The sequence below is a fragment of the Podospora pseudopauciseta genome (genome assembly GCF_035222475.1).
Source record: "Podospora pseudopauciseta strain CBS 411.78 chromosome 2 map unlocalized CBS411.78m_2.2, whole genome shotgun sequence".
NCBI lineage: Eukaryota > Fungi > Ascomycota > Sordariomycetes > Sordariales > Podosporaceae > Podospora > Podospora pseudopauciseta.
In genome coordinates this window covers 50,583-78,380 of record NW_026946664.1, presented here as the reverse complement: position 1 = coordinate 78,380, position 27,798 = coordinate 50,583, and the positions used below count along the sequence as shown (strand labels likewise).

General features: G+C 51.1%; 14 protein-coding genes and 1 non-coding gene across 15 annotated transcripts; 8 read left to right on the top strand and 7 right to left on the bottom strand.

The window, feature by feature from the left end:
• The first annotated feature begins 2,295 nt into the window (after positions 1-2,295).
• On the top strand, positions 2,296-3,019 carry QC763_000770 (uncharacterized protein). The gene is made up of 2 exons (XM_062905160.1): positions 2,296-2,590; positions 2,656-3,019. The coding sequence occupies exons 1-2, from the start codon at positions 2,532-2,534 to the stop codon at positions 2,957-2,959; spliced, it is 363 nt and encodes a 120-aa protein (XP_062767695.1). The 5' UTR covers positions 2,296-2,531; the 3' UTR covers positions 2,960-3,019.
• A 109-nt stretch (positions 3,020-3,128) lies between these two features.
• QC763_000760 (uncharacterized protein) lies at positions 3,129-3,611 on the bottom strand (the record flags this gene model as incomplete). Its single annotated transcript, XM_062905157.1, has 1 exon — positions 3,129-3,611. One exon carries the CDS (start codon positions 3,609-3,611, stop codon positions 3,129-3,131), a length of 483 nt encoding a protein of 160 aa, XP_062767694.1.
• A 340-nt stretch (positions 3,612-3,951) lies between these two features.
• On the bottom strand, positions 3,952-5,510 carry QC763_000755 (uncharacterized protein; the record flags this gene model as incomplete). The annotated part of the gene is made up of 2 exons (XM_062905156.1): positions 3,952-4,788; positions 4,857-5,510. The coding sequence occupies 2 exons, from the start codon at positions 5,508-5,510 to the stop codon at positions 3,952-3,954; spliced, it is 1,491 nt and encodes a 496-aa protein (XP_062767693.1).
• Positions 5,511-6,090: 580 nt separating this feature from the next.
• Positions 6,091-8,147, bottom strand: QC763_000750 (uncharacterized protein; the record flags this gene model as incomplete). Its single annotated transcript, XM_062905155.1, has 2 exons — positions 6,091-7,868; positions 8,091-8,147. 2 exons carry the CDS (start codon positions 8,145-8,147, stop codon positions 6,513-6,515), a joined length of 1,413 nt encoding a protein of 470 aa, XP_062767692.1. The 3' UTR covers positions 6,091-6,512.
• Positions 8,148-10,307: 2,160 nt separating this feature from the next.
• On the top strand, positions 10,308-11,304 carry QC763_000740 (uncharacterized protein; the record flags this gene model as incomplete). Its single annotated transcript, XM_062905154.1, has 2 exons — positions 10,308-10,545; positions 10,619-11,304. The coding sequence occupies 2 exons, from the start codon at positions 10,308-10,310 to the stop codon at positions 11,302-11,304; spliced, it is 924 nt and encodes a 307-aa protein (XP_062767691.1).
• A 164-nt stretch (positions 11,305-11,468) lies between these two features.
• QC763_000730 (uncharacterized protein) lies at positions 11,469-12,564 on the top strand (the record flags this gene model as incomplete). Its single annotated transcript, XM_062905152.1, has 2 exons — positions 11,469-12,148; positions 12,205-12,564. The coding sequence occupies exons 1-2, from the start codon at positions 12,038-12,040 to the stop codon at positions 12,562-12,564; spliced, it is 471 nt and encodes a 156-aa protein (XP_062767690.1). The 5' UTR covers positions 11,469-12,037.
• Positions 12,565-13,171: 607 nt separating this feature from the next.
• QC763_000720 (uncharacterized protein) lies at positions 13,172-14,893 on the top strand (the record flags this gene model as incomplete). The annotated part of the gene is made up of 5 exons (XM_062905151.1): positions 13,172-13,178; positions 13,231-14,042; positions 14,097-14,122; positions 14,178-14,266; positions 14,325-14,893. 5 exons carry the CDS (start codon positions 13,172-13,174, stop codon positions 14,759-14,761), a joined length of 1,371 nt encoding a protein of 456 aa, XP_062767689.1. The 3' UTR covers positions 14,762-14,893.
• On the bottom strand, positions 14,758-15,941 carry QC763_000718 (uncharacterized protein; the record flags this gene model as incomplete). Its single annotated transcript, XM_062905150.1, has 3 exons — positions 14,758-15,547; positions 15,602-15,696; positions 15,751-15,941. 3 exons carry the CDS (start codon positions 15,939-15,941, stop codon positions 14,940-14,942), a joined length of 894 nt encoding a protein of 297 aa, XP_062767688.1. The 3' UTR covers positions 14,758-14,939.
• Positions 15,942-16,767: 826 nt separating this feature from the next.
• QC763_000715 (uncharacterized protein) lies at positions 16,768-18,294 on the bottom strand. The gene is made up of 2 exons (XM_062905148.1): positions 17,302-18,294; positions 16,768-17,249 (listed from the first exon to the last, which is right to left on the bottom strand). Exons 1-2 carry the CDS (start codon positions 17,513-17,515, stop codon positions 16,936-16,938), a joined length of 528 nt encoding a protein of 175 aa, XP_062767687.1. The 5' UTR covers positions 17,516-18,294; the 3' UTR covers positions 16,768-16,935.
• FBA1 (Fructose-bisphosphate aldolase 1) lies at positions 17,743-20,800 on the top strand. Its single transcript, XM_062905146.1, has 11 exons — positions 17,743-18,707; positions 18,767-18,796; positions 18,880-18,985; positions 19,040-19,088; positions 19,148-19,197; positions 19,251-19,568; positions 19,620-19,767; positions 19,839-19,926; positions 20,169-20,218; positions 20,277-20,415; positions 20,474-20,800. The coding sequence occupies exons 1-11, from the start codon at positions 18,693-18,695 to the stop codon at positions 20,567-20,569; spliced, it is 1,089 nt and encodes a 362-aa protein (XP_062767686.1). The 5' UTR covers positions 17,743-18,692; the 3' UTR covers positions 20,570-20,800.
• A 23-nt stretch (positions 20,801-20,823) lies between these two features.
• On the bottom strand, positions 20,824-21,792 carry QC763_000700 (uncharacterized protein; the record flags this gene model as incomplete). Its single annotated transcript, XM_062905144.1, has 1 exon — positions 20,824-21,792. One exon carries the CDS (start codon positions 21,790-21,792, stop codon positions 20,824-20,826), a length of 969 nt encoding a protein of 322 aa, XP_062767685.1.
• Positions 21,793-22,333: 541 nt separating this feature from the next.
• Positions 22,334-22,422, bottom strand: QC763_0045770. The gene has a single exon. It is a non-coding gene; the product is annotated as a tRNA-Ala (tRNA).
• Positions 22,423-22,426: 4 nt separating this feature from the next.
• QC763_000690 (uncharacterized protein) lies at positions 22,427-23,807 on the top strand (the record flags this gene model as incomplete). The annotated part of the gene is made up of 2 exons (XM_062905139.1): positions 22,427-22,870; positions 22,936-23,807. Exons 1-2 carry the CDS (start codon positions 22,771-22,773, stop codon positions 23,805-23,807), a joined length of 972 nt encoding a protein of 323 aa, XP_062767684.1. The 5' UTR covers positions 22,427-22,770.
• A 530-nt stretch (positions 23,808-24,337) lies between these two features.
• Positions 24,338-26,266, top strand: QC763_000680 (uncharacterized protein; the record flags this gene model as incomplete). The annotated part of the gene is made up of 3 exons (XM_062905137.1): positions 24,338-24,524; positions 24,591-26,011; positions 26,068-26,266. The coding sequence occupies 3 exons, from the start codon at positions 24,338-24,340 to the stop codon at positions 26,125-26,127; spliced, it is 1,668 nt and encodes a 555-aa protein (XP_062767683.1). The 3' UTR covers positions 26,128-26,266.
• A 298-nt stretch (positions 26,267-26,564) lies between these two features.
• Positions 26,565-27,798, top strand: QC763_000670 (uncharacterized protein). Its single transcript, XM_062905135.1, has 2 exons — positions 26,565-27,024; positions 27,088-27,798. The coding sequence occupies exons 1-2, from the start codon at positions 26,840-26,842 to the stop codon at positions 27,785-27,787; spliced, it is 885 nt and encodes a 294-aa protein (XP_062767682.1). The 5' UTR covers positions 26,565-26,839; the 3' UTR covers positions 27,788-27,798.

The following is a 27,798-nucleotide window of genomic DNA, read 5'->3' as shown; positions in this document are numbered from 1 at the left end:
CTGGCATACTTCACCACAGCAAAGGTCTTAAATAGACGCCAGGCAAGGTGGGCGCAAGAGCTCGCCTCCTACAACTTCATCATTATGTATCGCCCTGGACGTCTTAACGGCAAGGCCGACGTGCTCTCGAGACTCGATCAATATCGGCCTGAGAAGGGGGGAGATGAGGACCAGCCGATCACTTCGGTCCTAAAAAATCACCACTTTTCACCGCCAAATGAAGGACCTTCCTTCCTGGTTTCCTCAGCAAGGCTCGCCAGTATTCCGGCTACACCGGCATGGAACGATGATTTCATCGCCAAGGTCAAAACAGCCGCCCACCAGGATGCTGAGTATACGAGAGACCTGGCCACACCGCCCAAAAATGAGCATGTGGATGACGGCCTACTGTACCACAACAACCTGTTGAGGATCCCTAAGGACCCCGCGTTACGCGACGAGATCTTCAAGTCTGAGCACGACGCAGCCGTCGCCGGCCACCTGGGAATGGACAGAACTATCGACCTTATACGGCGCAATTTCTGGTGGCCAGGCATGGATCAAGACATCCGCGAATATACGTGGGTGCAGAGAGTGCCAACAGAACAAGAACCCCGCCATGGCACCTTCGGGCTGCTCCAACCGATGGAGATTCCTTGGAAGCCATGGAGAGCGATTTCCATGGACTTCATTACGGACCTACCACTGTCCTCTAGATGCGACTCGATCTGGGTCATCGTGGACATGTTCACGAAGATGGCACACTTCATACCCCTACGCGTGGAAGCAAAGAAGACTGACGACTTGATACGGATCTTCGCGCGCGAGTACTGGCGACTTCACGGCGTTCCGGCGGATATTATCTCCGATCGAGACTCACGCTTTACCGCCCACCTGTGGAAGGACTTCCTGAAGCTTGTCGGCATCAACAGTCGCATGAGCACAGCCTTCCACCCCCAAACAGATGGCCAGACAGAGATCGTCAACCAAGAATTAGAGATGTATCTCCGTGCCTTTGTCAACTACGAGATGGCTAACTGGAATGAATTACTTCCCATGGCAGAATTCGCGTACAATAACGCTCGCAAGTCGACCACAGGCATGTCGCCTTTCTTCGCCAACTATGGCTACCACCCTGCTTCCAATAACCCGTCCTCGAACACCACCGTCCACAACCCCTCGAGCAGGCTATACGCACACTGGATGACCCAGGTTCATAAGGAAGCGCGGAAATCACTAGAGGACGCCCGCTCGCGTATGAAGCAGTGGGCCGACTTGAAGAGAAAAGAAGCCCCTCTATTTGAACAGGATCAACTGGTGATGTTGAACGCCAAACACATTAAGACGCGACGACCCTCCAAGAAGCTGGACAAGAAGATGCTGGGCCCGTTCAAAATCCAGAAGGTGATCTCGCCTACCGCTGTCCGACTGGCTCTCCCCAAGCACTGGCGAATCCACAATACCTTCCACGTCTCCCTCATCGAGCCCTATCGCGCTGGCGGCCAGGCACTGCCTGACCCAGACCAGGTCCTGCGAGAAGCTGCGCCGGTAGAGGCAGAAGACTACCAAGTGGAAAAGGTGATAGATTCGACCATGATGGGTGAAGAAGTCAAGTATCTGGTCAAGTGGGAAGGTTGGCCTCAAAGGAAACACTGGACGTGGGAGCCCTTCGATCACTTCTACAGCGACGGAGCCAAGGCGGCCTTACAAGCCTTCCACGCGCAACACCCCGACAAGCCCAAGGACCGACGTATGGAGGCCTGAAGCCATCATCAAGCTCGTGGGCGAGCATGAGAAGGGGGGGGAGATGGTGTCACACGGCAAAAGCCAACCACCCACAACCACCACCAACAACACTGTCGATACCACCGCAAGGAGGGGTAACTGCACGTTGTGAACCAGTCGTCAAAGTGAGGCGGACAATCAGAAGGCATGGCGGTTATCAAAGGAAGGCCACTGGCCCTGTATGATATTGAAGGACTTGGCAGCGGCCTGAGGCCACAAGGGCACGGGCCAGGCAAGGGAGGATAAAATACGCGATCAGGATCACCAAGACTGTATTTTCCTTCTTCATCTTTCAGTATCACGCTCTTCGAGGCCATTGAAGATTATTAGCCTGAATTGAACCATGAGTTCCAAGCCCTGATATTGCAGCCCTTGTCACACTAAGGTACTAAGGTAGGGTTGGTATCTCATTCAAGCTTGCCCGCCAATGCATTGTTGACCCACTCTGACGTGCGGTTTAACCTAAAATTGTGGGCCAATCAATCCTCGGGAGGGTCGTCAAGCTGGGCCCCTGTGTACCCAAGGGACATGGGAGATCATCGCGTGGAGACCAGAGCTCCGCTGAATTTCGACCTGTGTTCCAGAGATGGGGTGATTGGAAAGGTGCCGACGGCGCCTCAGAACGGAAGGATGGCGCGGGATTTCGGGGTTGGAATTCCCCAAGAGAGCAAACAGAAGACCAGCAAGGGCCGTATGCTGCCCTGAATCGTCTGCAAAGTTACTCCAACAAGGACAGCACCCGCATCCGCATCGATGGCCTCGACAAAATGATTGACCAGGAACACAACGACCCTGAGATTCGCAGCTTTTTTTCGGACTTCGACGTGTAAGTCCATGCTCCCAAGCATGTCATCTTCAAACATGTCCAGATGGATTGACCGCACGTTCTAGCGTCGCCATCGACAAGTGCGTGGTTCCATACTCGCTCCGATCTACGCCTGGGAACCACCATCACTGTTATGTTGACCTTGGCTCCCGCGAGGAAGTTGACCGTGCTGTCAAGGAGCTGAGCGGCACGGCAATGAATGGAGTGGTCGTTCGTCTCTCCATAGCTCGAGATGGGAGAGGCCCGAACCAGCATGGCCAAAGCCAGTCATCTGGAGGGGGTAGCCAGATTGACCACAAGGCGAGAGAGGTACACGGCGGTGGAAGAGATTACATGCAGAAAAGCAGCTGGCGGAGGGCGGATGCTTGAATTGCTTGCGTTAGTTTGTCTGCCACTCAAACAACAGCATCAGTTATTACCTTTGAAGAATGATCAAAAGCTAGGTACATCTTGTCCTGGAATACTGTTTCAATGGCGAATAAGCAGTCACGTTAAGCCCCAACACCATCAGTCTAGTTTTCTCCACCAAAGCGTATCCTCAACCGTAGCGTCTGCGTTCACAGGTGCGCTGAGTCTCAAGAATGTGCACCCGTTTTGGCCTTTGTGCTTCACCACCATTTAATTCCGTTTGAGTCGCACCGACCCATGCGGGCATGTTTGTGACATGAAGCGGGCCATGCAGGACAGCTCCGGACTCTTCGGTGGACGGATCCTCTGGATTAATCGACAAGGTGCCAGCATATGCAAGCGTAGTTTTGGCGACAACGGCCCACGCGTCGTCAAGATCTGTGGTATTTCGAGGGGGCCAGACCATGTTTGCTCCGTCGTCGGGAAGGTTGGAGACATTGAACGATGTCATGTGCGCGGACATGTAGCCGCTGCTTGTGTATATGAGCAGACCAGTGAAGGCATATGGGCTTCGGGCGGTTGGTATCTCAACGCTGTCGTTGGCTCTGTTTCTGGTGATATTGAGCAGCTCATAACTTCCCGCCAGCGCCGAAAGAATAGCTTCGGGTTTCATGCTTCAAAAGTTAGAGATTGGGCTAGGTACTTTACGTTGGATGAATTTGAAGAGGGACAGTTGGCTGGGAGAGCAGGCAAAGTCGCCTTTTAAGCCTGTTGGCCTCCAACGTGTCTTTCCTAGGTTTACGTGCTGACACACGATACTGCTAGGTGTAACTGTTTTCGGTCAGCGATGTGCAGGATTCGGGGCGTTGGACTGATGTCAGGGCAGGTTCAAACTGTACATAAGGTACTCAGACGGAGTAAGTGCATTTTACAGACTCTCATGATGAGAAAATAAGCAAAGTAGGTAGCTACTATTACTCCATAGACTAATAAGGTAGAGAAATAATTTCTGACTACGAAAGATGGCCTCCGTCAATGAGCGCACGAAGGTCAGGCTGCACTCCTAGCTTGTCGACGGATGGATTAGAGGTGGGTGTTCCATCAATCTTGATCAGGTCTCGGAGTACAAATGCATCCAACTTTGTCCCGCGGTTGGCACTGACCATCCCCTGAACGCTGAGGGCTGCGCCGGCAATGATGGGAGCGGCTCCTGATGTGCCGTCAAAGGGCAAATAGGTGTCGATATCGTCGGCCGAACCCGCAACTGAGGCGGTGAGAATGTTTTCGCCCCAGGCATGCACATCGATGCGTGCCCCGTAATTGGACTCGAGTACTCTGGTCCGAGGTATCGTCGACGTCGCTGCGCCAACCATGATGGCGCCCGAATCGCGGAACTCGGGACTACTTGGGTTGAGAATAGACGCTGGGGTTGCGCTGCCGATGCGAAGGATTGGAGCATCCAGGTCTTGCTGACCGTTGCCAGCTGGCTCAACGACCGTAATTCCCAGTGAGGTTGCAAGGGAGATGGCGTCGAACACGGCATCGATGATTTCGACGGGAAACATGTTGCCGTTGGCATCGGGAACCTGGATTTCAAGCAATATCGCATCTCCAAAGCCAAGAGCATCGATGGCATCCAAGATGGCCTCGGGATAATTCTCAAAAGGGCCGCCGCCGACAACACGCGTCACCCCGACAACATGCCCCTGAGCTCCAGGGATGATGCCCACGCCGCCAATGTTGTTGTCCACCATGAGCATTTCACCGAGAACGGCTGTTCCGTGCCGGTAATTGGACTGATATCTGTCTTTGACATTCAACCCGGCTAGAAGTGTGATATTAGCATCCGCCTGTCAACATCGTGTCTGTTAGTAAGAGCGTGACAAGCTACCAAGGGAGATGGATAGATGTAGCGTACCAAATCCTCATGATCCAGCTTCCAACCCCTCTCAATGTCGATGATGGTAGTGTTGGCTCCATCGCCACCGGGGAATCCCCATGCATATGGCGCGTTGATACCCTCCCCTGCTGGCGTCATATAGCCCTGGCTTGGAAATAGGGGGTCATTTCTGGGGTCCACAGCGGGGAGGATGCCGCCACCGAGTGGATGGCAGCTTGCTACCTCTTGGTAGCCAGAGAGCGTAGCCAGAAGATCATGGAGAGTTTGGTTGTCCTCGCTCTCGGGTTCCGGAAAAAGGACTTGATACCATGTGCTGAAATCTGTTGGGACGTAGTCTGGGGTAAGGACAGTCGCTCTCTCGACCAACTGAGTGATTCTTTTTGGTGACACGGTGGTGATGAGAGGATGAACGGTGAATTCTACCTCTCTTTTGCTCAGCCGAGAGTCTCTTTGAGCGTTTCGAACCAGTTGTTCGACGGACTTGATACCGCCCAGAGAGCGCGAGGACACCGCGGCTGTTCTATCAATCTTGACGGCAATCGACGATCGGGAAATAATCGAATTTCCTGGTGACACTGTTCGGCTGGAAGGGGTGGATAACGCGCGAGTAGTTGAGAGAGAAACAGCGCCTAGAAGCCAGCAAAGGGCAAGTTGGACTCTGAATTGAAGCATGTTGGAGTAAGGTGTACCTGTGAGATTTTCAGCAGCTGCATGGTAATTTTAGTTCTCGTCTCTTACAGATACATATAGTTGCCTACCTACCTCCCTTGCCTACCTATCTGCCAGGTTTATGCTCACCGACACCATCAACAGTCATGGGTCTTGCTGTGCCTGAATCCTTTGCAGTACTGCCAAGTACTTACTTTTATAATCATCGTATTCAAATTATGGGGTCGTCTGTGTGGTCTCGCACGAGCAACTTGGAAAACCTCAGGCCAGAGACGTAGCTCCTGATACCTCATACCTTATGGCAACTACGCACTTTGGTGTCCTCTGGTATCTTTCACCGCTCCTTCTCGGTCAATGACAAGATTGCTTTTCCATAGAATTGTTCTGGTAGATATGACCACAAGGGCTGACAACTCAGTCCTCAACTTGGCAAAGGTCAAATGATGGGAATTCAAGACCTACACCTTGCACGCCTTGCTGATGCCAAGAGCAATGCATATGCAATACGGTTTCCGAGACTTCCGGTCAGCATCTCGAGTCTGGGATGATGATCTACCTGATTGAAGGAGGTCATGTGTAGAGTGGCGAAGTAGCTATACCTTTTTTGCACGGCTAATGGCGAAGGATCAAAGGATTCAATAGTTGGGGACACTGCAAGCCTCTGACAAAGCAGGGGCCATGAGCGCCTAGATGTGCACTGACTGTGATGGTCGCAGGTTGTCGAATGACTTGGCTAGAACTGTGGCACAGTTTTGCTTTGAACTTTGCCGTAAGGAGTAGTCCCAGAGTATGGTAGCGAGTAAAGATATCAAGAGGCCTCGGAATTGGAAGCTGACCCAGCAGAAGCCCCAAATATACGTTCATGTTTCAGGATGGCCAATATAATGTATGAGCGGGTCCTCAGCACCATGAGTTCAAGGCAGACATGGGATGAGGCAGTTTCAAGCCAGTGCAGGATAAAGAGCCACACTGTTTTGGGGCTGTGAAAACTAACAATAACTGACATCAAGGAGCGGCCAGCAAACCACACGTGTCTCCAGTCATGTACTTTTTGACACTCATCTGAATATCCATCAACTCATCCTCCTTGAACCAACCTGATCGGGGCTCATGACTGAGGGGGCCGTACAGCATCCATGCACTCAAGGGCCTCAGAGTCGCATGCCTAGCCTTGTCGTCGGCAAGGCTAACATTGCCACCAGTCCTCAGCAACGCCTCCTTGTACCCGGCCGGGGGACCGGCTGTGACCTGCTTCCCTAGATTGCCAGCCGCGACGTATGCAGGGAAGTCCCCTTGACCTTGGTAGTTCCGCATCACAAATGGGGCTCTTGCGTATCCCACTGGTGCAAATTCGAGGTCAAGAACGGGATAGGAGATGCCATCAAGTGTCAACATGTCGCCTTTTTGACGCGCGAAAGCCTGGCCGTTCTCGTTCCAGAAAAAGAAGCCCGTGATCCATCCAGAGAGAAATACTGGCGGTGATCCGCACACTTTGCCCGCTCTTCCTGTCACAATTTGGTTCCAAAACTCTTGCGTGGCGGGTGAATCGGGCTGTTCGAAGCTTGTGACAAATCTCGAAAGAATAGGACGGAGTCTGGCCTTGTATTCTTCTGGCTCCGGGCCAAAGTCAGGCAGACGGTCGAGCTTTGCTAGGATCTTCTGCCAGTCTGAAAGCTCGCCGAGCAGCGTAACCGATGGTAGACCACAGACAGGCTTTCCAATGTATTTGAAGTAGGCTTTGGTCAGACCCATCATTAGGATATTGGCCGTCATGACGTCGCTCTCGGTTGTTGTTGAGAAGTTGGGCATGATCCAGTCCATCAACCAATCGGTTTTGACTCTCGCTTGAATTTCTGTTCTGAAACGGCTTAAAATGCGGTACCATGTGAGATCCTCGACGAGAATCTCCCGTTGTCCTTGGTGATTGACGAATAGCTCTCGAACTTCCTCGGCATGAGATGTCATATAAAAGTTCATCTGCACCAAAATGGTGAACCAAACCTCTTCGGGGCGCACGACCAGGTGCAAATGCTCACCCCACGCCTGTATTGCGCCGCGAATGAAAGAGTCACCAGAAGGATACAGCCCGGAATCATTGGATATGTTGGTGGTCGAGTGTGAGCTCAGAATCACCTTGATGGTGTTGTTGACGCTCCGAAGTTCATTGGGGGCGGATTCACGAAAGTAGGCGTCTTCTGTTGTTGCCAAGATCGGATACTGGCTTGTGTAGGGCTTTGGTTCTCCCCCTGGAAGTATAACGACGGCTGAGGCCGTGGCCATCATCCAGAATCCCACAAACAGCATCTTGTCGAGCTTCAAGGTGTTTACCGACTGGTTTGGTCTCTTGTGGGAATGCGGTTTCTATGAAAGTGAATGTTACACACTATTAAAGAGCTAACAACTTGACTTATCAGCGTGAAGGATTCGTCTTCGGAGCTTCCTATCCCATTTTCGATGTGCTCGTGTACGCCTGGTCAGCAAATAACCGGCTCCTACACTGTGACAGTATCATCCAACGCTCTTCTTCTGGTCTCATCTCTTCCGACTCTATGTAATGATACCCCATAACAACGGGCGAGAAACCGAGGTGAACTTGCCATTGGTCCGCTCAACGACAAGCTGCTCACGGATAAACAGCATCTCGGCATAACTGCAGCGGCTAAAGAAGACGGGATACATACAAGGGCTAACCCCGCGTTGAGCCAAGATCCTTTGAATCTTTATCAGGAAATACGGAGCTTCATTTCAACACCAAAAACATGTATGACAAGCTTACCAAGGCCTGCACTACAAACCCTGTTTCTCTCTTTTTTTCTAAAAAAAGAACACTATGACCGTTTCACTACGTGATGATTGCTATGGTTGATCGTTCTCACAGGTTATTTGGACCCTGACATCCTGTACCCATTAGACAAGCCGTTGATACAATATTACGTAGTGCAACGACATGTTGAAGACTTCTAAGCGGTTGGAGCATCATAACCTGCTGTCATCCGTGGCAGCTAACTTCTCTTGTGCCATTACTTGATACTGCTATGTGATTTGTAGTAGAACAATGGGTGGAGAATAACCCAGTGCTTCAGTATGGTCGTGAACAGGTGCACTTCCAGCCTTTCGCATCGTTGTACATTGAGTTTTGAGGCTAATAATGGTCTCGACTCCCTTCAAGCCAACGTAGTTTATTGTAACGAAGAATCTATTTTCGTGATCTCTTTAGTGTTTCCATGCCTCATCTGCAAATCAAGCTGCTACAATTTTCGTATCGCACGATTCGCACCCTCCATCATTTTCGCTCACTCAATGGGATGGACTCAGGTAGGCGACCAGCAGCTTTTGGGACAGACCACCCATGGCTATCACGCAGCTTATAGCTGCTATTTGTACGGAAGAAAATTTGCTTAGTGGTTTTCTGACCCCTTAAAGGTTCTGAGACCTTGGTACAAATACATTGATGCCAGGGGGTCATGACCTTATTTTCCAAGCCTCTTAAGAGGCATGCTATGGAGAGAGTCCGACATTGTAAAGAAATGTAAGTCAATATACCTGGAATAGAATGTGCAACTACACCTTGAAATATAACTAAATGGTCTCGAATGGTCGTTAACTGTGACAGCATACGGCAGAGAGCACGGGACAGGGTTAGGGGTGCAGGGAGCAGAAAGAGCAGGAAGAAGGCTGCGACCAATAGGAGAGCAGGGAGGCTGTGGCCAATGGGAGAGCAGGAGGAAGGCACAGGCCAGGGCAAGGATATCTTGGAGAGCAAGATGGGCCACACACAAACCTTCCTTTCCTTTTTCCTTCTTTATCTTACGATTACATTAGCTACAGGAATACAGTACTGGCCTTGACCTATTGGCACCTCAACTTAGTGACATTAACGGGCCTCGAAAGGTACTTACTATCTTTCGAAAGATAGTTAGGAAGCTTATTTTCTGTTTCGGTCGAAATGTGTAAGTCGACAGTTATTGCATATGGGATGGCAACTTGAAGGAAATGAAGGAAATGGAAAGAGTGGTGGATAGGTACTCTGTAGAAAGAAAATACGAAGGATGGGTGGAAAAAATATAATCTCAATAAAATTGTACCTGTAATGTCATTTGGATAGGGGGTTTCGAAGCAAGGTAGACCAAGCCTCCCAACACCCCGTTCTGACTTTCATAGATATATAGGCTGTTGGTCTTATGGGGATAATGTTTGTGCCTTCTTCTATGTGTGGATCACAATCAGAGCTTGTTGAAAATACTGTATTGTCGAATACCTACATACTTTCCAGTCTGAAGCAGAAATGTGTAGGTAGTTAGCGACGAACTTGGGAGTTCATTCATAACGTAGATTCGAGAAAGCACATCTTGCCACTAGTTTACAGAAATTTGATGATTACCTATCAACTGCCGAAACTCGTTTTCATTGTGAACTCTGTTATGAAGGGTTGCATGGAGTATATTGCCTTCAAGGTCAGCCTAATGTATTTCCAAGAATCAAGCAGCAGAAATGCTCTGTCACGATAGGTGGAAGTATCTGTGCTCGACTATACTCCCCTATAACCGGAGGCATGGAAAGGAAAATACCACCAATACTCTCTCATGATTCCGTTGCTTATCTCTGCGGTAGATACTCAGCCCAGCATTGCGGTTGGCAGGCTCCATGGTGAGTACCGGCATACCCAGCCCCAAACATATCACGACAACCCTGTTTCTTACGGTTCACTGTTACCAAAACAGATAAAATGGGATCATCGCATACTGAATGTTGATGTACTGACTGTCATCGACACTTTCAACTATCAGTTTCAATATCATCATGATCGTCTCGACAGCGGTTGCATGCGCTCTGGCGGCGGTCGTGACGGCATATACTGACATCCGCCACAAGCAATTCATGGTCAAGAATATTGATCCTATCGTTTATCCTGGGCAGTACCGTTCTCATATGCACTCATTCTTTGGATCCGATGCTGTGACCAAAGACCTGCCCACCACGGCCGACCTGCAGAAAGGCTGTGCCTCTGGAGAGAACCCCAACGATTTGTCAGTGTACTGTAAGTTTTCTTATTCTGCTTGTTCTTCATGTGTCAGGCGGCTAAGGCGAGACCAAAATCATCAACATTGAAGGGATTCCAACCCTTTACTATGTACGGGGACCAACCGACTTTGTGGAGGTGAATCCTGGCATGTTCAGCACATACTATGAAAACATCGACAAGGCCGAGATTCCATATCCACAAGACTTTTTTGCCATTACAGGAAATGCAACAGCGAGAAGCCAGAGTGATGTGAACGAGGGCACCACTGGTCTGACATGGTGGTGTGAAAATGGGCCTGAGGACAGACAGAACCGTAATCGAGCTCTCATGCCTCGCGTGACGTGCAGCGGCAATATTCAAGTCATTCTTCGGTTTCCGGATTGCGTCCAGACAAGCAACATCAAGAACTATGCCTACACCGCCGCGAACGGTGGCCGTTGTCCCTCAGGTATGAAACGAATTCCGCAGCTCCGGTTCTCTGTTCGATACAATGTTCGCAGCCTGCTTCCCAAAGGTTGGTCCGGCACTCCACCTCTGAAGTTGGCTTGCGGCGAAGTTGGCGAAGGGTACTGCTTTCATGGGGATTTCATCAATGGGTGGTTTGATGACGCTCAGAAAAATCTGCTGAAGGCCACGAGCCGCAACCAGTGGATGAGAGTTGACGGCGCCAGGGGGGAAGGGAAAGCCGGGACAACATGTGGGCCAAAAGATCGGGAGCCGGCAAAGGGAACAAGTGACTATCTTACAAGTGTCGACATGATGAAGATGCACTAGACAGCATATCAGTAGTGTAGAGTTTCATCAAGGCTTGGTCTTGCCTTGATCCCCTCGCACCTTCCACTCGCTCCCAAGTTCGCTGCACCACTACGAATTGCCTAACTGTGTTTAGACAGCTGAACTTTTGGATCAGTTGCTCGTTTGTGCATCCTGCAGGCTTGCAGCAGCCTCAGCACTACAGCGCGCTTAAATCCCAAATCAGACGAGTCAGGTGTGTGGACACTGGCGGGAATCGATCGATCGTGATGTGTCGCTCCCTTCTCCACTCGCCCTGCCAAGGAGAGGCCAATGACAAGTGTCAGTCAGAGACACCACAAAAGCCACGTCACGATGCCACTCGATATGGGCCCGCGCTAATCGCCAACCGCCCTGCCAAGGCCGTCCACGTTAGCAGACTCGGTAGACTCTGGCAGTCTGGGCCCCGTTATCACAGCGGGGAACGGTCTTTTGGGCTCCAAAGTAGATCCCAAGTGTGTTCGTGTTTGGGGTTGGGCTCTGGTTGATTTTCTTGTACAAACTTCATTGGGTACACGGCGACGGCACTCCATCCTTGGCGCGTGGGCCCAGTCATCTGCAACGACTATGGATGTCAGCACATTGGTGCATGCCGTGTTGGAGACTTTGGGCAGGAAGCGGGTTTCGCTTTTGCATCGTGGAGATTCTCGGTGGGTATCAGGAGACCTGCTCAAGAGTGCAAGATGGTTGTTAAATAGAGAGCAGTTGTTCATGGATGACTGACCTCTTTTTCCTCCCAGACACAATCACATCTTCACTCATCAACTCAACCTTTTCCCACCCACCACCGCTTACCACCATCAACATGATTGACGCCCAGGAACTTGTAGGTCTCCCCTGACTCGAACCGCATGCGCAAATGAAAGACTGACATTGTCCAAGCGTCGCCGCTGGTCGGACAAGACCGAAGCCGTCTTCACCTCTGCGGACCTCAGCAACTACGTCGAAATCCCCGCCCGCAACTATGAGCGCACATTCGACTTTCAGGGCTGCAAGTCCATCGTCTTTCTCAAGGGCGAGCGCACCGGTACCGAAGAGGATGTGATCCTCATGTCCCAGGGCACCGGCCGCATGGTCCTTCCTGCCGGTGTGCAAGTTCTCGTCACCGACGGCTACACCAAGTGCAGCTCTAATCCTACCGACGCCGCTCGCTCTAGCTCCACCGTCACATCTTCCACCCCCAAGCCTGTCGTGGGTAAGGATGACGGTTGGACTGTTGTTGCCCAAGCCGATGGGTACTAGAGCCGGCGCATCAACATGACCTCCCGGGATGCACGAAGCTCCCCCTTTCTTTCTCAACCAGCCTCTGGCTCACTGAGCTTCGCTTCAGGAGTCCATCGGTCACTCTTTCTTCGATTCTGTGCGGCTTTTAGTGGTCCGCGGTTCTTTGGGATACATTTACGATTTTTGGGCTTGGGTACCTACTTTGTGAGGACAGCATTGGGATTACATTTGGGATATTGGATATCAGCATCACCAGCATCAGCATTTCTGCATCATGAGCATGACCATCGATAGAGAATACAACTGTTTTGACTTTTTTCATTTGACACTGCCAGACTGTGTACTTACTCGGATTGACTTGGATGTCGGCTATATCACGATATCCATATTAACCGGGGCATCTTCCACTGGCGGCTATTCGCCTTGACCTCCAGAATTCCTACTGGGAATTCTATCTGGGACAGGGTAAAACTCGAAACTCGGCGTTGTCAGTGCTCAGTCGCCAAGTGATTATGCCCAAGCGAACACCGTAGCAAGATGCTCGGTAAAACAGTTTGATATCTTCTCCATCTCATCTGAATAGAACCGACCAGCGGGACAAGCCAAGAAAGGAAAGCTCATCATCATGACTAGTAAGTATATCTTTTGACAATGAGGTCGGCAGGTCGCTGACATGACCCCCAGAACCCACACACCGTCTGGCCTTCAAGTTTTCACCCATACTTTGGTCTTGTTTCTTCCTGACTATCAACCATGTGTCTGCCCTTCAGACGACATGTCCCAATCCTCTACTCTCCCCATTATCTGCTGCACCGAAGCAGTCACCTCTTTTAGTGGATGACGAATCAGATTCCTTTGACATTCCCAATCTACCGTGGACCCACCAACCTCTCTGCTCAACGTCTTTCTCCGACATTCCAGGCGAGAAGTTTTGCGTCTTTTCGTCCGCGTCGTACAATCTAGGGGCTGGAGTTTCCTTTCTGACAACTCCAGAAACTGCTGCTGGCCTGGTGGTGGCCATCGACAGAGCTGCGGACCATTGGCTAGAGAGAAGACATTTCAAACCCCAGGAGGAGTTTCAGCATCCCGATCTGCCATACGCCATCATCTCTATTCCCGGAAAGGGAAAAGGAGTCATCGCAACCAGAAAGATCAGCCGGTTTGAAACCATCATGCGCGCTTTTCCTGCCGTGATTGCGGATAACGCTTTCTTCCCCGGGGAAGAGGAGGGCGAAGCAGGTGTCAAATTCAAGGTGACAGAGGGAGGCACGCGCAAGGCCACACCAGCAGGAGAATCTGTGAGAGCAAGAGGTTTTGTAAAAGGTAGAAAATATTACCAGCGAGCGTTGGAGCAACTAGGGGACAAACAACGGGTTTTGAACCTGGCGAGGAGCAGAAAGGGCGAAATGCATGTACTGGAAGATGTGATCCGGACCAATGCCTTTGGCATGACAGTCAACGGTCGTGATTGCAAAGGGCTGTATCCCGAGATTGCGGTTTGTCTCATGTCTTCCTATTTTCCACACGCGAAGAGTGACTGACAGAACAAGAGGATGAACCACGCTTGTGATCCCAAGTAGGTCTCGGAGCCACCATTTTTCAGAGAAGTCAAGAGTGGCTGATTGTTCTAGTGCCTTTCCACGCTTCACCTCCAACGATTTGGTCATGTCGGCGGTCGCAACGAGAGATATCATGCCGGGAGAAGAGATCACCATTAGCTGTAAGGTTTCCAGAACTTCATCCGGACGCCCTCAAGTACTGCTCTCTGACATACACAGATATCCCGCTGGGCATGCCCACGTCATACCGTGCCAAATCGCTGGGCAACTGGCATTTCAACTGTACCTGTGCACTTTGCACGGCCCCGGCCGAGGCCAGAGACGCGTCCGACTCTCGTCGCGAGCGGCTGATGGAACTGTTTTATGCCATGCAGGACTCGGAGACCCAATATGACGCTTTGGTAGATTGGACCCGAGAGTTCATCGAGCTGGCACAGGTGGAAAGGCTTATTACTAAGATTGGGGAATACTACCAGGTTTTCATGAAGTTATACTATGATAAAGGGGACCCGGAGAGCGCGAAAAAGTACGGAGAGGCTGCATTGTACTTTGCCGAGATTTTTTCAGACCCCGAGGGTGGATTCTGTACCAGTCTGAGAGAAGACTTGCAAGTAGTCGAGAAGGTTCTTGCAGAGAGCAAGGCAAAGTCGGGGTAAAATTGGGTTCCTAGAGCAGACCAAAGACTACCTAACAAGTAGCTGAGCAACGTATGATGCTTGAAAGAGCGTAAGATCAACGAGGGCGAACTATCAGAAGATTTTCCAATACAGATATTGGTAAAGACAGAGAGAAACCTAAAGTAGACAATCGAGAGCAAGGCTGAGCAACCACCGTCTAAGCGTTAAAAGGAAGAGCCACAAGCGATCTTTTAGGAACATGAGGCTTTGTAACATTGCCAAGCGGGATGGTAGAGTTGGGAAAGAAGGCAAAGTCAACCTTTTGTTGATCATGGCGACGCGAAAGTATACCGGTAGGGAGAGGCAGACTAGGTGCCGTGGTTGTCGGGAACGGGATTGATATCGAGACTGTTGAGGTTGGGATTGGCAATGAGAGAGTTGGCGTGGTGATTGGAATTGTGAGAGTTGGGGTTGGTATAGGCAGGGTTATCGTAGTAAAGACCTGAGGAGATCGGATGGTATGACGCTTGTACCACTTTTTAAAGAATGGATTGGTTGCATTGTTGCCAAGGTGAATCGTCGAATTCGCAGAAACGGTTGAATTGGCGGAAACAGTCGTCGAGTTGCCTACGTTATCAGGAAGAGTTGTGTTGTGTGATGCGATCGGCCCTGACACATACTCGAGACTGTTGCCCGTATCTCTTTTCAGGAGCTTGAGAAGTCCTGAACCAAGTTTGCCAGGTCGTGAATGTAATTGAGGAGAGCTCGACAGGAATGCGCAATCTGTTTTGGACCTTTTGTCTACCACATGACAAGGGGGAAGGTCTTGGCCGCTGTTAGCTGCAAGTTGAAGCTCGAGTTTGTAAAAGTCAAGCTTACCTTTTATGAAAGCATCCTTGCCAAATGTGTGACAGTGTTCGAGATATTGCTTCCTTGCTTGGATAAAGGTATCGTCAAACAGCTTGACCCATGGACTCCAGCTTAGGGTCAGCACCGATGACTATGTTTGGGACCTGAGACAAACTCACTTATCCACAGTGCTACAGTCAGCTAAACATGCGGCATGTACAAGTTGCCCGCGTTTGACATGGCCGATCGAAGGGCAGTTGTCAAACGCGCACATTCGCTTCACGAGATCAGGCTTCACAACCGTGCAATGGACCGAGGCCACGCTCTGTCCACACAGCAAAGCAAGGTTGAAAACGGCAAGGAATTTCATCCTGGGCTAGAAGGATTCGATGGCAAAGATGGGAGCGCTGGTGACGAGTACTCATCCATCGTTCACTTCTTCTCTTATATGCCCAGACATTATTGTTGCCCCTGTTGATCCTGCCGTGTCTGCCTTTCCCTTTCCCAGCCTATGTACCGAAACCCGCATCTATGACTATGCTGATAAGACTTCAACCAAAGGTGATTGCGATTCACAGGTACAATGCAGAAAGGTTGGCGATCCAAGCGCTGGACTGGCGGTTAAACTATACGTACCCCTGTTTGGCGATTGGAGATAGCATCAAGATAGGCGCGGTTTTGAAGCTGTTATAAAAGGTTAAATTTGCTACCTGCACCGCCATTTGCAGACTCACCTTGCCAACACAGATCGGGTAATGGCTGCCACAAAAACGACTTACCCCTGAAATGCCAAGCCAACTTTCCGAATGTCTTCACAACATAATGACGACATCAAGTTGTGGTATATGCCAGCAAATAGGCGAAAGCTCTGAGCCGAGACGAGACTCTTTTAGTCCCCTGGATAACTGCCGAGTGTCTCTTTCAATGACTGCGACATTGAGTTGCAACGGTTGGCCACACAATATGTTCTCTTGGCTCTGTGTCGCTCAATCAGCTTTTCGAGAATGCGGTTCTGTCTAAGAGAAACCGATGACATGCCGTCTAAAGGCAAGATGGTTTGCCATTTCACCAACACCGCCATGAGACAAATTGAAGGCGTGCAGTTGTAAGCGAAATGGCCGGGAGGGAATTTTTTTTCCGCCAGTTGGATGAAAGCCAGTGATCATGAACCTGCTCACAGACCGGACCATTTACTCCTGGATGTATTTCAAGTTGTCGAAAGCGGTGTTATTTTGGATAAGAGGTTACTCTGCAAGCGGCAACCAATTCAAGGCTACGGAAGGAAGGGTGATAGATCCAGGGAGTGTCCCTAAGATGATGAATTTGCGATCAATATCGGACTCAAGAAACCGCAGACCAAAATTTCAAAGCTGAGCCTGCCAGAACTCCATTCCAAGTTCAAACTCTCTGCCCTCCTCAGCGGGCCTCGTCACCACTCCAAGTCCAACCAACGAATTCACCCAGTAGTACCGTTCGCTTCCCGTCTCCATGCCGATTCTGACTAGAGTCCGCTTCCGTGCATCATCAGACTGTCTTTCCCCAGAAAGAGTGATCTGGATAAACTCCCCGTCGTGGGTTTTGAATGTGGTCCTGACATCAGCTGTAAAGCTCTTGTCTGGATCAAGGCCATACTTCGGATCCAGCAGGGCCCAGTCCGCACCGATCGGTAAGATGGTACCTGGATTTGTCAGCTGTTCTGTCGAGAGGTTGTGGTGGTGAGAGATAGGTACCCTTAAGTCTAGGTCCCCAGAAGGTGCCGTTCAAGATGGGAATAACCAGCCGAATGCCTCTTGGTCCGCTTCCAATCGGGATAGCATCACCCAAAGTAAAATTGACCAAGCAAAGATGGTCCAGCGACGGGGGCTTGGGGGACTTTATGCCCTGCACGGCTGATGAAGCCGTGGACGAGAACAAAAGACCTGCGAGAAGTGTGAAGCTCTTCATGATGCCAGAGATGAGAAGTCTGGTTCTAGTCTAAAACATCTCCAATATCTTGGACTGCCTGAGCCCTATATATTCAGTTATTCTTGCCCTCTTTCGCTGATGCCATAACAACTGCCTATGCGCTCCTGTTGGCCCAATTTGTCAGAAGGAGCACCCAGTTTGTCATCTTGTGTAGCTCCCACGTCGATTCAAGAGGACAGTCCCAATTTGGTAACGAAGGATTTCATTGCGAGCCGTCGGACTCGCATTGCATTTCTCAGCCGTTGATGAATATGACCAATGCTGATGTTGACGATGCGTGTTTGTTGGTGGTTTTGATCATCGTCTCATCAGCTCCGCCGAGTCAGCTCATCCCTGGACTTGATCCACCATGACGTAGCTAGGCTCTCACCCCTCACTTCCAATGGTCCTGAAGCCCAACTACGAGTGCTAGGAAATTCGGCGTGAGGGAGGCCTTTTAAACGGTCGAGAACAGCCTTGAAGCCATTCCGGTTCCTGGCGAATATGTGTCATGTCGGACCGAGGTCATACGGGTGCGGACGCCGGTGCTTTCCACTATTTTCCGAGCCAAGCTGGCGACACAGGTGCTGTGCCTTGCGCCGCGTTTCTCCACCCACGCCGACATGACCGGCCGAGATGATGGGTGGTTTGACATCATGGGAATACGGTGAGAGTGTGCAGAAAAAAAATACACTGCCCTGCTCGTCCGTCCGGCTTCGCAAAGCCCAAAAAAGCCTCTTGGGCCATCGGACCGACCATGTCTTGATGACAATGCCAAGAGATTGGGGGTTCAACTGGGTTCTGTCAGAAATCCCAACAGTTTCTTCAGTTGGCAGCTGTCAAAAGCCTGCAGGACAGGCCGCAGGAATCACTGCCGGGCCGCAGCACATGCCGAAGCCAGTGCTTTGGCTCAACACCCCACCTGGTCAGCCCGCGGGGTGCCGGTGGACATGGTGGGGTGATTCTCCTGGACCGGGATGCCCCGCTCCTGCCAGCGACTTGTCGGTGGTCTTGCAACTCGTCTGAGCAACCGCGACAGAGTCCAGGTGCGTCATACAAAGCCCTCATTTTCCTTCCACTCCCTTCTCGTCTCCTTACATTCATCTTTGGACCAGTCACTCCGTTTTCCTTCAGCAATCACCGCACAATTAGCTTTTACCTGTCTACCGATATCACAATGGGCATCCTCGATGTAAGCCACACCCTAGACCTCCTGTCGTCTAGCAGCAGCTGACATGTACTTTTTAATAGGAGCTTAACCTCCCCGCCGGAGTCATCTACGTACGTGCAACCCCCAATCTGCATATCCGCAGCCAATTCTCCGACAGAACCTCCTGACCTGTATTCTTTTGCTGCTTGTGTAGGGCGACCATGTTCTCCAGCTTTTCCAGCACGCCCGCAAGGTCGGGTTTGCGATTCCTGCCGTGAACGTCACCTCGAGCTCGACTGTTGTCGCCGCCCTTGAGGCTGGTAGGTTCCTCCCCAAGTCCCATGCATGATTTGTGGCTAACCTTGACCCCCAAGCCCGTGACTCCAAGGCTCCCATCATCCTCCAGACATCGCAAGGTGGAGCGTAAGTCACCATTGGTTTGCTCTACAATTCTCCCTGCAAGTGCTGACTTCGGCGACTAGCGCCTACTTCGCTGGAAAGGGCATCAAGGACAGTTCTGAGAAGCGGGAGGGTGAGTCCCCCCATCTCTTGTTTCTAGTAGTGTTTGATGCTGAGGATTTGTAGCCTCCGTTGCTGGCGCGATAGCTGCCGCCCACTACATCCGTGCCATCGCCCCTTCGTACGGCATCCCCGTGGTGCTCCACACCGATCACTGCGCGAAGAAGCTCCTTCCATGGTTCGATGGCATGCTCGAGGAGGACGAGAAGTTCTTCAAGAAGAACGGCACGCCCCTTTTCAGCAGTCACATGCTTGATCTCTCGGAGGAATCCGTCGAAGAGAACATTGAGACTTGCGTCGGTTACCTGAAGCGCATGGCTCCTCTTAAGCAGTGGCTCGAGATGGAGATTGGTATCACTGGCGGCGAGGAGGACGGTGTCGATAGTAAGTAACTTGGTGACACAGAGATGCGCTTTACTAACCTGAGGTATCCAGACTCTGGTGTTGACAACTCCGCTTTGTACACACAGCCCGAGGACATCTTGCAGATCTACAACGCCTTCAAGGACATCTCACCGTATTTCAGCATTGCTGCTGGCTTCGGCAATGTTCACGGCGTCTACGCCCCTGGAAATGTCAAGCTGTATGTCTTACTCCATGCTAAAACGCGCACCGTCTGAGTCAACTTACTAAACCACAATCTCATCTTGTCAGTCACCCTGAGTTGTTGGGCAAGCACCAGGCCTATGTCAAGGAGCAGCTGAAGTTCTCCGAGGACAAGCCCGTCTTCTTTGTCTTCCATGTGAGAATCTTCCCTTCGTCGTCCTTCTCTGGGCTCGCATACCCAGGCTGCAGGACCTCTACTCTTGACTCACGTTCACCACGGTTTGTTCTTGAACAGGCCTCGAAACGATGAGGCTCTCTTGCCTCTGAGCTACGTGATTCCTTCACACTTGAGTACTTTTGGTTCTTTACAAACTGGGATGCGAGCCAAGGTCCTTGCCAGAGACGCCAAGACCGATTATGCTGACGAGTTTGTCACAGGGCGGATCTGGTTCTTCCTTGTCCGACTACCACACTGCGATCAGCCATGGGTAAATTGCCCCTGCACATATCAAGACTAGCCCGTTCGATATGCTAACAAGAGAATAGTGTCGTCAAGGTGAACGTAGACACCGATTTGCAGTGGGCTTACCTGACGGGCATCAGAGATTATGTCACCAACAACATTGACTATCTCAAGACCCAAGTCGGAAACCCCGAAGGCGGGAACAAGCCCAACAAGAAGAAGGTGAGTGTAGTGACGTGTCCCCACATTTCTTGTTTTGGTTATACTGACAACCATCAAGTACGACCCTCGTGTCTGGGTCAGAGAGGGTGAGAAGACCATGAAGGCCAAGGTTGAGGACTGCCTCAAGGCGTTCAAGACTGCCGGCACCTTGTAAGGTGTGCCGTGGTAGGCATGGGGCAATAGGTGGACAAACACAATTGCCCCTGGGGGAGGGTGAACAACGGGACAACCTTGCTCAAAAGGCCATGTGGGTTTCTCAAATTATTACCTAGAACCAAGATCCAATGAGACTGCGATGCCCCCATCTTGACTTTTCGCCAGCATTTTACAGGTTCCATGCAATAGGGAATATAATGGGCAAGTATTACCAGTTGATCTCTAGTCTCCACTATTCCTCATTCACACATGTCACTGATGGTCTCGTTTCTTGACTGCATCTTTCCATGCTGCGCTGATGGCAGTCCAGTACTTGTCCGGGTGGGCTTTCATGTGGCCAACATGGGGAGTGCCCTCAAAGGTCTCGGCCGACACGTCCCATCCCTTGCTTTTTGCATCTGCCGCGTGCCTTTCAATATCCTCCCAATGAATGATGTCGTCTTCTTTGCTGTAGAGGTATAGCCGTTTCGAGGTGATGTCGGACAATGATGGATCGTTTACGGCGGCTACAGAGAACACTGCTGCAGAAGTAGCTCCCATGATCTGACCAACGCCATGCAGCGTTGCGAGGAACAGCGCCGCCATCGCCTGGATGACGATAAAGGGGAGAAAAGGCAAGACTCTCGAAGCTCCTATTGCCATGGCTCGTGACCAAGGAGCAATGTTGGGAAGGAAGGCGGTGCTCCCTGGTGTTGAATCAAGGACCATGAGGTCATAGGGGAACACCTGAGCTGGTTCAGTGGGCTGGGCTCTAGTAAAAGCGTACATGGTGGCGGCCAGGTTCATCCCTCCAGTGTTGGACATGACTTGCAGGAGGATTCGTTCTTTGGACTCGGCTTTGGAGGGCACGGCAGAGGAGCCAAGGGAGGAAATGGGCCCGTAGAGGGCCTCGATCACGGGTATCATGGTTTTTGAACGAGAGTCGAGGGTCTGGTACAGCGTCTTGAGGATCGGAGAGAAGATGAGGACCAGGCGGACATAGGGAAATAGCGTCGTGTAGCCAGTAACATATTTGGACAGATGTTTCGGCGCGGCATCCCCCCAGCCATATATGATCACGGTTGTTGGATCGGTTTCGTGAGCGCCTGGGGGAGGAAAAGAAACGGGCTCTTGAACGTAGACTTGCTTGCTGAGGCGGGTGAAGGTTTTCAGCAACGGTGCTTCATCGGGATGATTTTCGGGCCCTGAGGCGGGAGGCGGTGGCGGTTCGGCGTTGGTCATCGTGGTGGTCAGTCAGGTTGAAGCGCGGGGGTTTGCGAATGTCAACAAAGCCAAAGAAAAAAGTACACCACCGTAAACGGGACCTAGGATAATTTATCGTCAGTCAACCAATGTTCTACAAAGCACCCTGCCCCTTCTTCCCCAACAAAGCATGCTGGCAATCCACATTTGCGAACATCTCGGGTGGGGCTGGGAAGAAGTTGAACTCGAACCGCCTGCTGCGCTGCAGGGATGCGTCCATCTTGTCAACCAGCAGTGTCGCCAATCGAGACAAATCAGCATGGCAATTGTGAGGTGAGCCCAAATAGCAACGACTTGGATAGCAGGTTCTGGAATTGTTGGGATTCCAAGAGTTTGAGGTGCGGTAGACAACGTTGCAGTTGACATGTGAAGATGGGGTTTCCATGGTCTTCAAGGATGTGAATCGCAGCTGTGGTTGACAGAGCCGAGGTCCAACTTCCAAGGGTCCCTGCTTAGTTAGCAAGAGATAAGAGTAAGGCCAATCATGTATGAAAAAACTAGCAATTATTTTCAATAACTAGGGCAATTGGTCTAGGGGTATGATTTTCGCTTCGCATCTATAAAACTGCGTTCTGTGAAAGGTCATGGGTTCAATTCCCATATTGTCCAAACCTTTTGATCATTGATGATCAGTAGTCTTTGTTTTTTTTTTTTGCCGGCAATAACTCCGTTGGTGTGGTCTGTTGATACAAGCGCACTCAGTTTTTATAACATTACTACTTGGCTTGATCAGGACCAGGCTGCATCAGGTGGTGGTGGTGGATGAACGAACTTCGGATTTCTTTCTACGGCAGCCGAGGTCAGCTGTGGGTCTATTTGCTTGATTATTCTATCACATGGAGCTCTTATGTATAGTTGAGCTGCAGGTCTGTATGTAATAAACCTGTTTACAGGTCCATCGGATCTTTCAGGGTCTTGTAGCAACAAATCAGACAGTACTCCTTTGCACCTGTTATTATGTCTGCCCTCATCCCTTTTTCCCAAGCCACCAAGGTGGAGAGACTCGACTCCCACACATACCAAACTAACCTGCTGGACTCCTATTGCATTGGGACTGGTATGGTTTCGTCCTTTCTCGGTTGCCCTCTTATACCTAGGTACTCTGACTGACATCAACTGCAGTCCCCAATGGCGGGTATTCCGCTTCTTGCCTGTTGGAGGCAGCCCGTTTGCATTTGGCATCAAAACACCAAAAAGATGCCATGACGTCGCATTTCCAATTTCTCAATCGAACCGAAGTTGGCCCTGCTATCATCATCATCTCGGAAACCAAGCCAGGAAGACAGTTCTCGATGCTTCATCTGACACTCTACCAACGAGGACTACTCGGCCAAGCGCCCTGGATTACCAAGGGAACGTCCCGGGCCGAGATCACGGCCTATCTGACCATGACGGATCTCTCCAGAGAGCAAGGACTCACACTGCCCACTGTGTGGTCATTGCCGTCCAAGACTGCCTCACCAGACTTTTTCCTGTTGAAATCAAAGAGGCAGGATGACAACTGGCGGGAGCTCGACCTTGGATCTTCCGGAGCGTTTGGCACATACGCACGGGTTTTGGTCAACTGCCATTTTTACTTTCCAAAGCGGGGACAGGAGCACCCGAGTGTAATCGACCTGTGGATGCGATTCAAGATCCCGTCAGAGGGGTTCACAAACTCCTCCCTCGGGCTCGTCAGTGATGCTTTCCCCTACGTCGTCGAAGCGTTTCGGCCCCCTCCAGGCGGCGAAACAGATAAGCCATTCAAAGCGACCGAGATGTTCTGGTATCCGACGATCGTGATGAGTCTGGAACTGAAACGTTCGCTGCCCGAGGAAAAGGGGGTTGAGTGGCTCAGGTTGAGGATGCAGAGCAAAGAGATCAGAAACGGAAGACTGGACCTGGAAGTGGTGATTACGGACGAAAAGGGGGAGTTGATCGGGGTCAGCAACCAGGTCAATTTGATCCTGGGCAGCGAAAGAAACACCGGAGGCCGGGAGATTGGGAAGATCTGAGGCCTTGTCGGGATCACGTAGTACCTGGGCCACGTTGCATTGGAGGGTGTCTTTAGCCGGAAGCTACGCGGGTAGGACCACCCCTTCGTCAAAGTCTTCTGTATAAAGCATTCAGCGACAATGCGATATCCAGTCAAAATGTTGCCATGGGTTTCCGTGGCGTTCATGTTGTGTCCCAGGTTCAAGTGTAGCAATATCGGTAGCTAGGGTAGGTACACTCTCACCTACAGGCTACCCACTGTTTCACCGCCACCAAAAAGACCACCAGCTACCCAAGTTCCATGCAGAATTCATTCAATCCTGGTTGTTTTGCAACAAACGAGTGGTGCGGGAACAGCCAACAGGCGAACCCCACTTGAGGACAACGCTGGGACACCCTTCACGCCCGCTCTCCCCCTTTAAATTGATAAAGTCCTCTTGTCTGTTCCCAACTTCTGCAGCAAATCTGCCTATTGAGTCATCTGCACTGTAAGTCTGCACAAGTGATTAACCTGAGCCTGAAATCAGACTCACAGATAACAGAAACAAAAATGGCGAGCCATCTTGTGCTCTGGGCCTTGCTCCCCGTTGGCGTGTATCTTTTGGTGACGGTGTGGCATCGCAGGTTCAAGCAGTATGCCCACTTTCCACAGCTTACCCCGTCTTTTATTTGGGGACACATGAAGACCATTCATGAGTTTACAGTCAAAAACAATGACCTTCCTGATCTGCATATTGGTGAGTTGCTATCCAGTTCTTGTATTACTCCTGTACTCTGGTGACCAGTCGCTAATAGATAAGCAGACTGGATCTTCCGTGACATGGTCAAAGCTGCCGGTAACCCTTCTGTGCTTCTCGTCGACCTCTGGCCAGCCAGGTATCCCATGGCCGTCATTTCGTCTCATGAGGTGGCCGAGCAGCTGTCGAAAGCGACGAAGCAGTATCCTTGGAGCGCCCCAAAATCCCCTACCATAGCCGACCTTGTGGACCTCATCGGGCCTCACTCCATCTTGTCCAAGCAGCGAGAGGAATGGAAGTCGATGAGAAAGCAGTACAACCCTGGATTCGCGCCGAAGCACCTCATGACCTTGCTCCCCTGTATCATTGACAAGACTGAGATCTTCCTCGGTAGACTGAACAAGCTCAGCGAAAATGGCCAATCTTTCCCCTTGACCGACCTCATTATCAGCTTGACATTTGACATCATCGGGGCGGTGACGATGGGCATCGACTTTGACGCCCAGATCCCCGACTCTTCCAGAGAGGGCGAGTTCATCAGGGTTTATGACCAACTAGTCCAGACATTTCATGGAAGAAGCAACATGCTTCCCTGGTGGTGTTATCCAAAGCTGGCCCTTAAACGATTCCGTCTTGGGAAAAAGGTCGACTCCCTTCTGGAACAGATGATTCGGCTGAAGCATGGCGAGGAGCAGCCACAGGAAAAGCGCAGTGTGCTGAGCCTGTCACTGCAGGGATGCGACGTGCTCGACGAGCAGCTGCTGGCTCAGACAATCGATCAGGTAAAGACGTTCCTGTTTGCAGGGCATGACACGACCTCGATTCTTCTCGCTTGGGCATTCTACTTTCTTCACCGGTACCCCAAAGCGCACGAGGCACTAGTTGCAGAGCTGGATGCCCTCTTCGGCCCCGAATCAGGTGAAAGCTTCGAGCTGATGAAGCACAAGCTGCTGAGTCCGGGAGGGGATGAATTGCTCAACAACATGGCCTACACCACCGCCGTCATCAAGGAGACGCTGCGCCTATGCCCACCAGCTGGTACGGCAAGGATGGCGCCACCAGGAAGCAACTTCGTTGTGCAAACCCCTGAAGGACAACACCTGTGTCTCGATGGCATGGTGGTTTATAACTGCGCCACCATCATACAGCGAGACGCTGGAGTGTTTGGTGATACTGCGGACGAGTTCATGCCCGACAGATGGCTAGGCGACAAGAGCGGAATTATGAGCTCGAGCAACGACGGGGACAGCACCATCGAAGAAGACAGACGGTTTCCCGCCAGCTCTTGGAGACCGTTTGAACGCGGTCCCAGAAACTGCATCGGCCAGGACCTTGCCACGATCGAAGCAAGGGTCATCATTGCGTTTGTGGCAAGAAAATACACCTTTTCCAAGGTGGGCTTGGGAGAGCTGGAAAGGAATGAAAAGGGAACTTTCATTCTTGAACCAACACGAAAATGCCGTCTCAAGGGCAAACCAGTGTACAATGTAAGCTTGTCTGTACATACCTATTTCACAGGCTTACCACTAACACGGGTTGCCAGAATCAACAGGTAACTGCTAAGCCGGTAGATGGGATGCTGATGACGGTGACGACGAAGTGATCACTCCATTGTTCAGTTGAAAGGGGTATTTTAGGCCTTGGGGTATCTGAAAATTTGCTTGAGCTTGGATCGCGGTATGGTTTGATGTGTTCAGTCCGCTCATGTCAGAATTTCAATATTAACAATGGTTGCGTTCGTTTCATACCGGATGTTGACATTGACTGTCCGCCTGAGTAGTCTATGTACAGCCTCACATGCGTAGCTTTTGACTGGGTAAATCGTCACTGGCTGGAATAGCATGGAAAGGCGCAAAATCGGAGTAGCTTGGGGGAAAGACAGACCGACCTGTTCGAGGAACGGGGTGTTGGAGGTAGACCGAAAATCCAGACAGTCATGTAGGTACCCAAAAGGGCGGGCGCTGACGTCAAATCCACATGGAGAGCTGTCTATTGACCCCCCTGTCATCCCCCACCCTAATAAGCCCAACTGCTGACATTTTATCTTTATCGGTTACAATTTTGGGCTCACACACCGCCTAATTCTCGTGATTCGAACCATTAAGTACCAACTAGACATTCAAATGTTGAGGCGGAGACGTGCGGAGGATTCCGACCTGGATCCAAAAGTATATTGTCTGTGGATGGTGGTCCTGAATTAAAAGCCACTGGCCCCCGCATCTAAGAGATTCTTTTGCTTGCTTTTATTTTGCAGAAGGCCCAGAAACACTCAAAAATTCTACAACCAGATATAAACGGTTAGTTGAGTCTGCATCATGGCTACCTTGACAGAGAGCCTCTCCTCAAGGGCAGTAGGAGAGGTTCCACCCTCAGCCACGATGAGCATCAGCCAAGAGCCAAGTGATGGGCGGTTTTCTTCAACGTCTGCCGATGAGAGCCCGGGCCTCACAACGTTTTCCCTATTCTCACTTCTTCCCGCGGAGCTCCGTCTCAAGATATGGTCAGGCTTCCTTGTTCTCGTGTCTCAACTCACATGCCGCCAACTAATGGTTGAAGCTTAAAGGCGTATCTCATTCTTTCCTCGTACAGTCGTCCTTCACACCCGCCGCACCCACTATGCTGATGACAACCACCGAGACCAACCCAAGTGGCAATCACGCTCCTTCAACCCTGTCGCTCTTTCGGTCTCTATGGAAGCCCGCCAGGCAGCTCTCAGGCACTATAATGTTGCGCTTCCCCTTTACGCTCCTACCGTCCGACACCACCTCCTAGACCCAGAGATCAATTCGGAACGGCCTGGCGACCTCCTTCCTTCCCGCTCGCTGTATCTCAACCTAGAGCATGACACAGTCGCCTTGCTCGGTGATCTCCATTACACCCGGTTGACGAACCTGTTGGATTGGCTCCGAAAGACGGGTGCATCCCCTCTGAGGAACCAAAAGGGTAGGGCGAGGGGGCTGAGAAGGTTGTCAATGAGCATGGCTCCCTGGGCTCACCCAGTGGGGGCAGCCACTCTCAAAGCGTTTTCGCGGACCATTTTTGCCGACCTGGACGAGTTTATTTTGTTTCTATATGCGGAGCGCGTGCCGCCGGCCGAGTGGAAGGGCGGTAAATGCGTGCTGCAGCAAGCGAGTGTCGACACTGATTACTATCGCCGCTTCCTCCTGAGCAGAGGCAAGCAGTTTGTTGATGGGGACGGGTGGATGAAGGTTGGCAAGAAGCCCATGAAGGTGGCCGAGATTCAGTTTGTGGATGGGTGGTGACTTATTACTCT

Coding starts and splice junctions, on each gene's coding strand:
- QC763_000770 (XM_062905160.1), top strand. CDS start 2,532: ATGATTGACCAGGAACACAACGACCCTGAGATTCGCAGCTTTTTTTCG. Junction 2,591..2,655: donor TTTTTTTCGGACTTCGACGT/GTAAGTCCATGC, acceptor CGCACGTTCTAG/CGTCGCCATCGACAAGTGCG.
- QC763_000715 (XM_062905148.1), bottom strand. CDS start 17,515: ATGAAGAGCTTCACACTTCTCGCAGGTCTTTTGTTCTCGTCCACGGCT. Junction 17,250..17,301: donor CTGGGGACCTAGACTTAAGG/GTACCTATCTCT, acceptor TGACAAATCCAG/GTACCATCTTACCGATCGGT.
- FBA1 (XM_062905146.1), top strand. Junction 18,797..18,879: donor TCCCCGCCGGAGTCATCTAC/GTACGTGCAACC, acceptor CTGCTTGTGTAG/GGCGACCATGTTCTCCAGCT. Junction 19,927..20,168: donor CCGTCTTCTTTGTCTTCCAT/GTGAGAATCTTC, acceptor AGTTTGTCACAG/GGCGGATCTGGTTCTTCCTT.
- QC763_000670 (XM_062905135.1), top strand. CDS start 26,840: ATGGCTACCTTGACAGAGAGCCTCTCCTCAAGGGCAGTAGGAGAGGTT. Junction 27,025..27,087: donor GAGCTCCGTCTCAAGATATG/GTCAGGCTTCCT, acceptor TGAAGCTTAAAG/GCGTATCTCATTCTTTCCTC.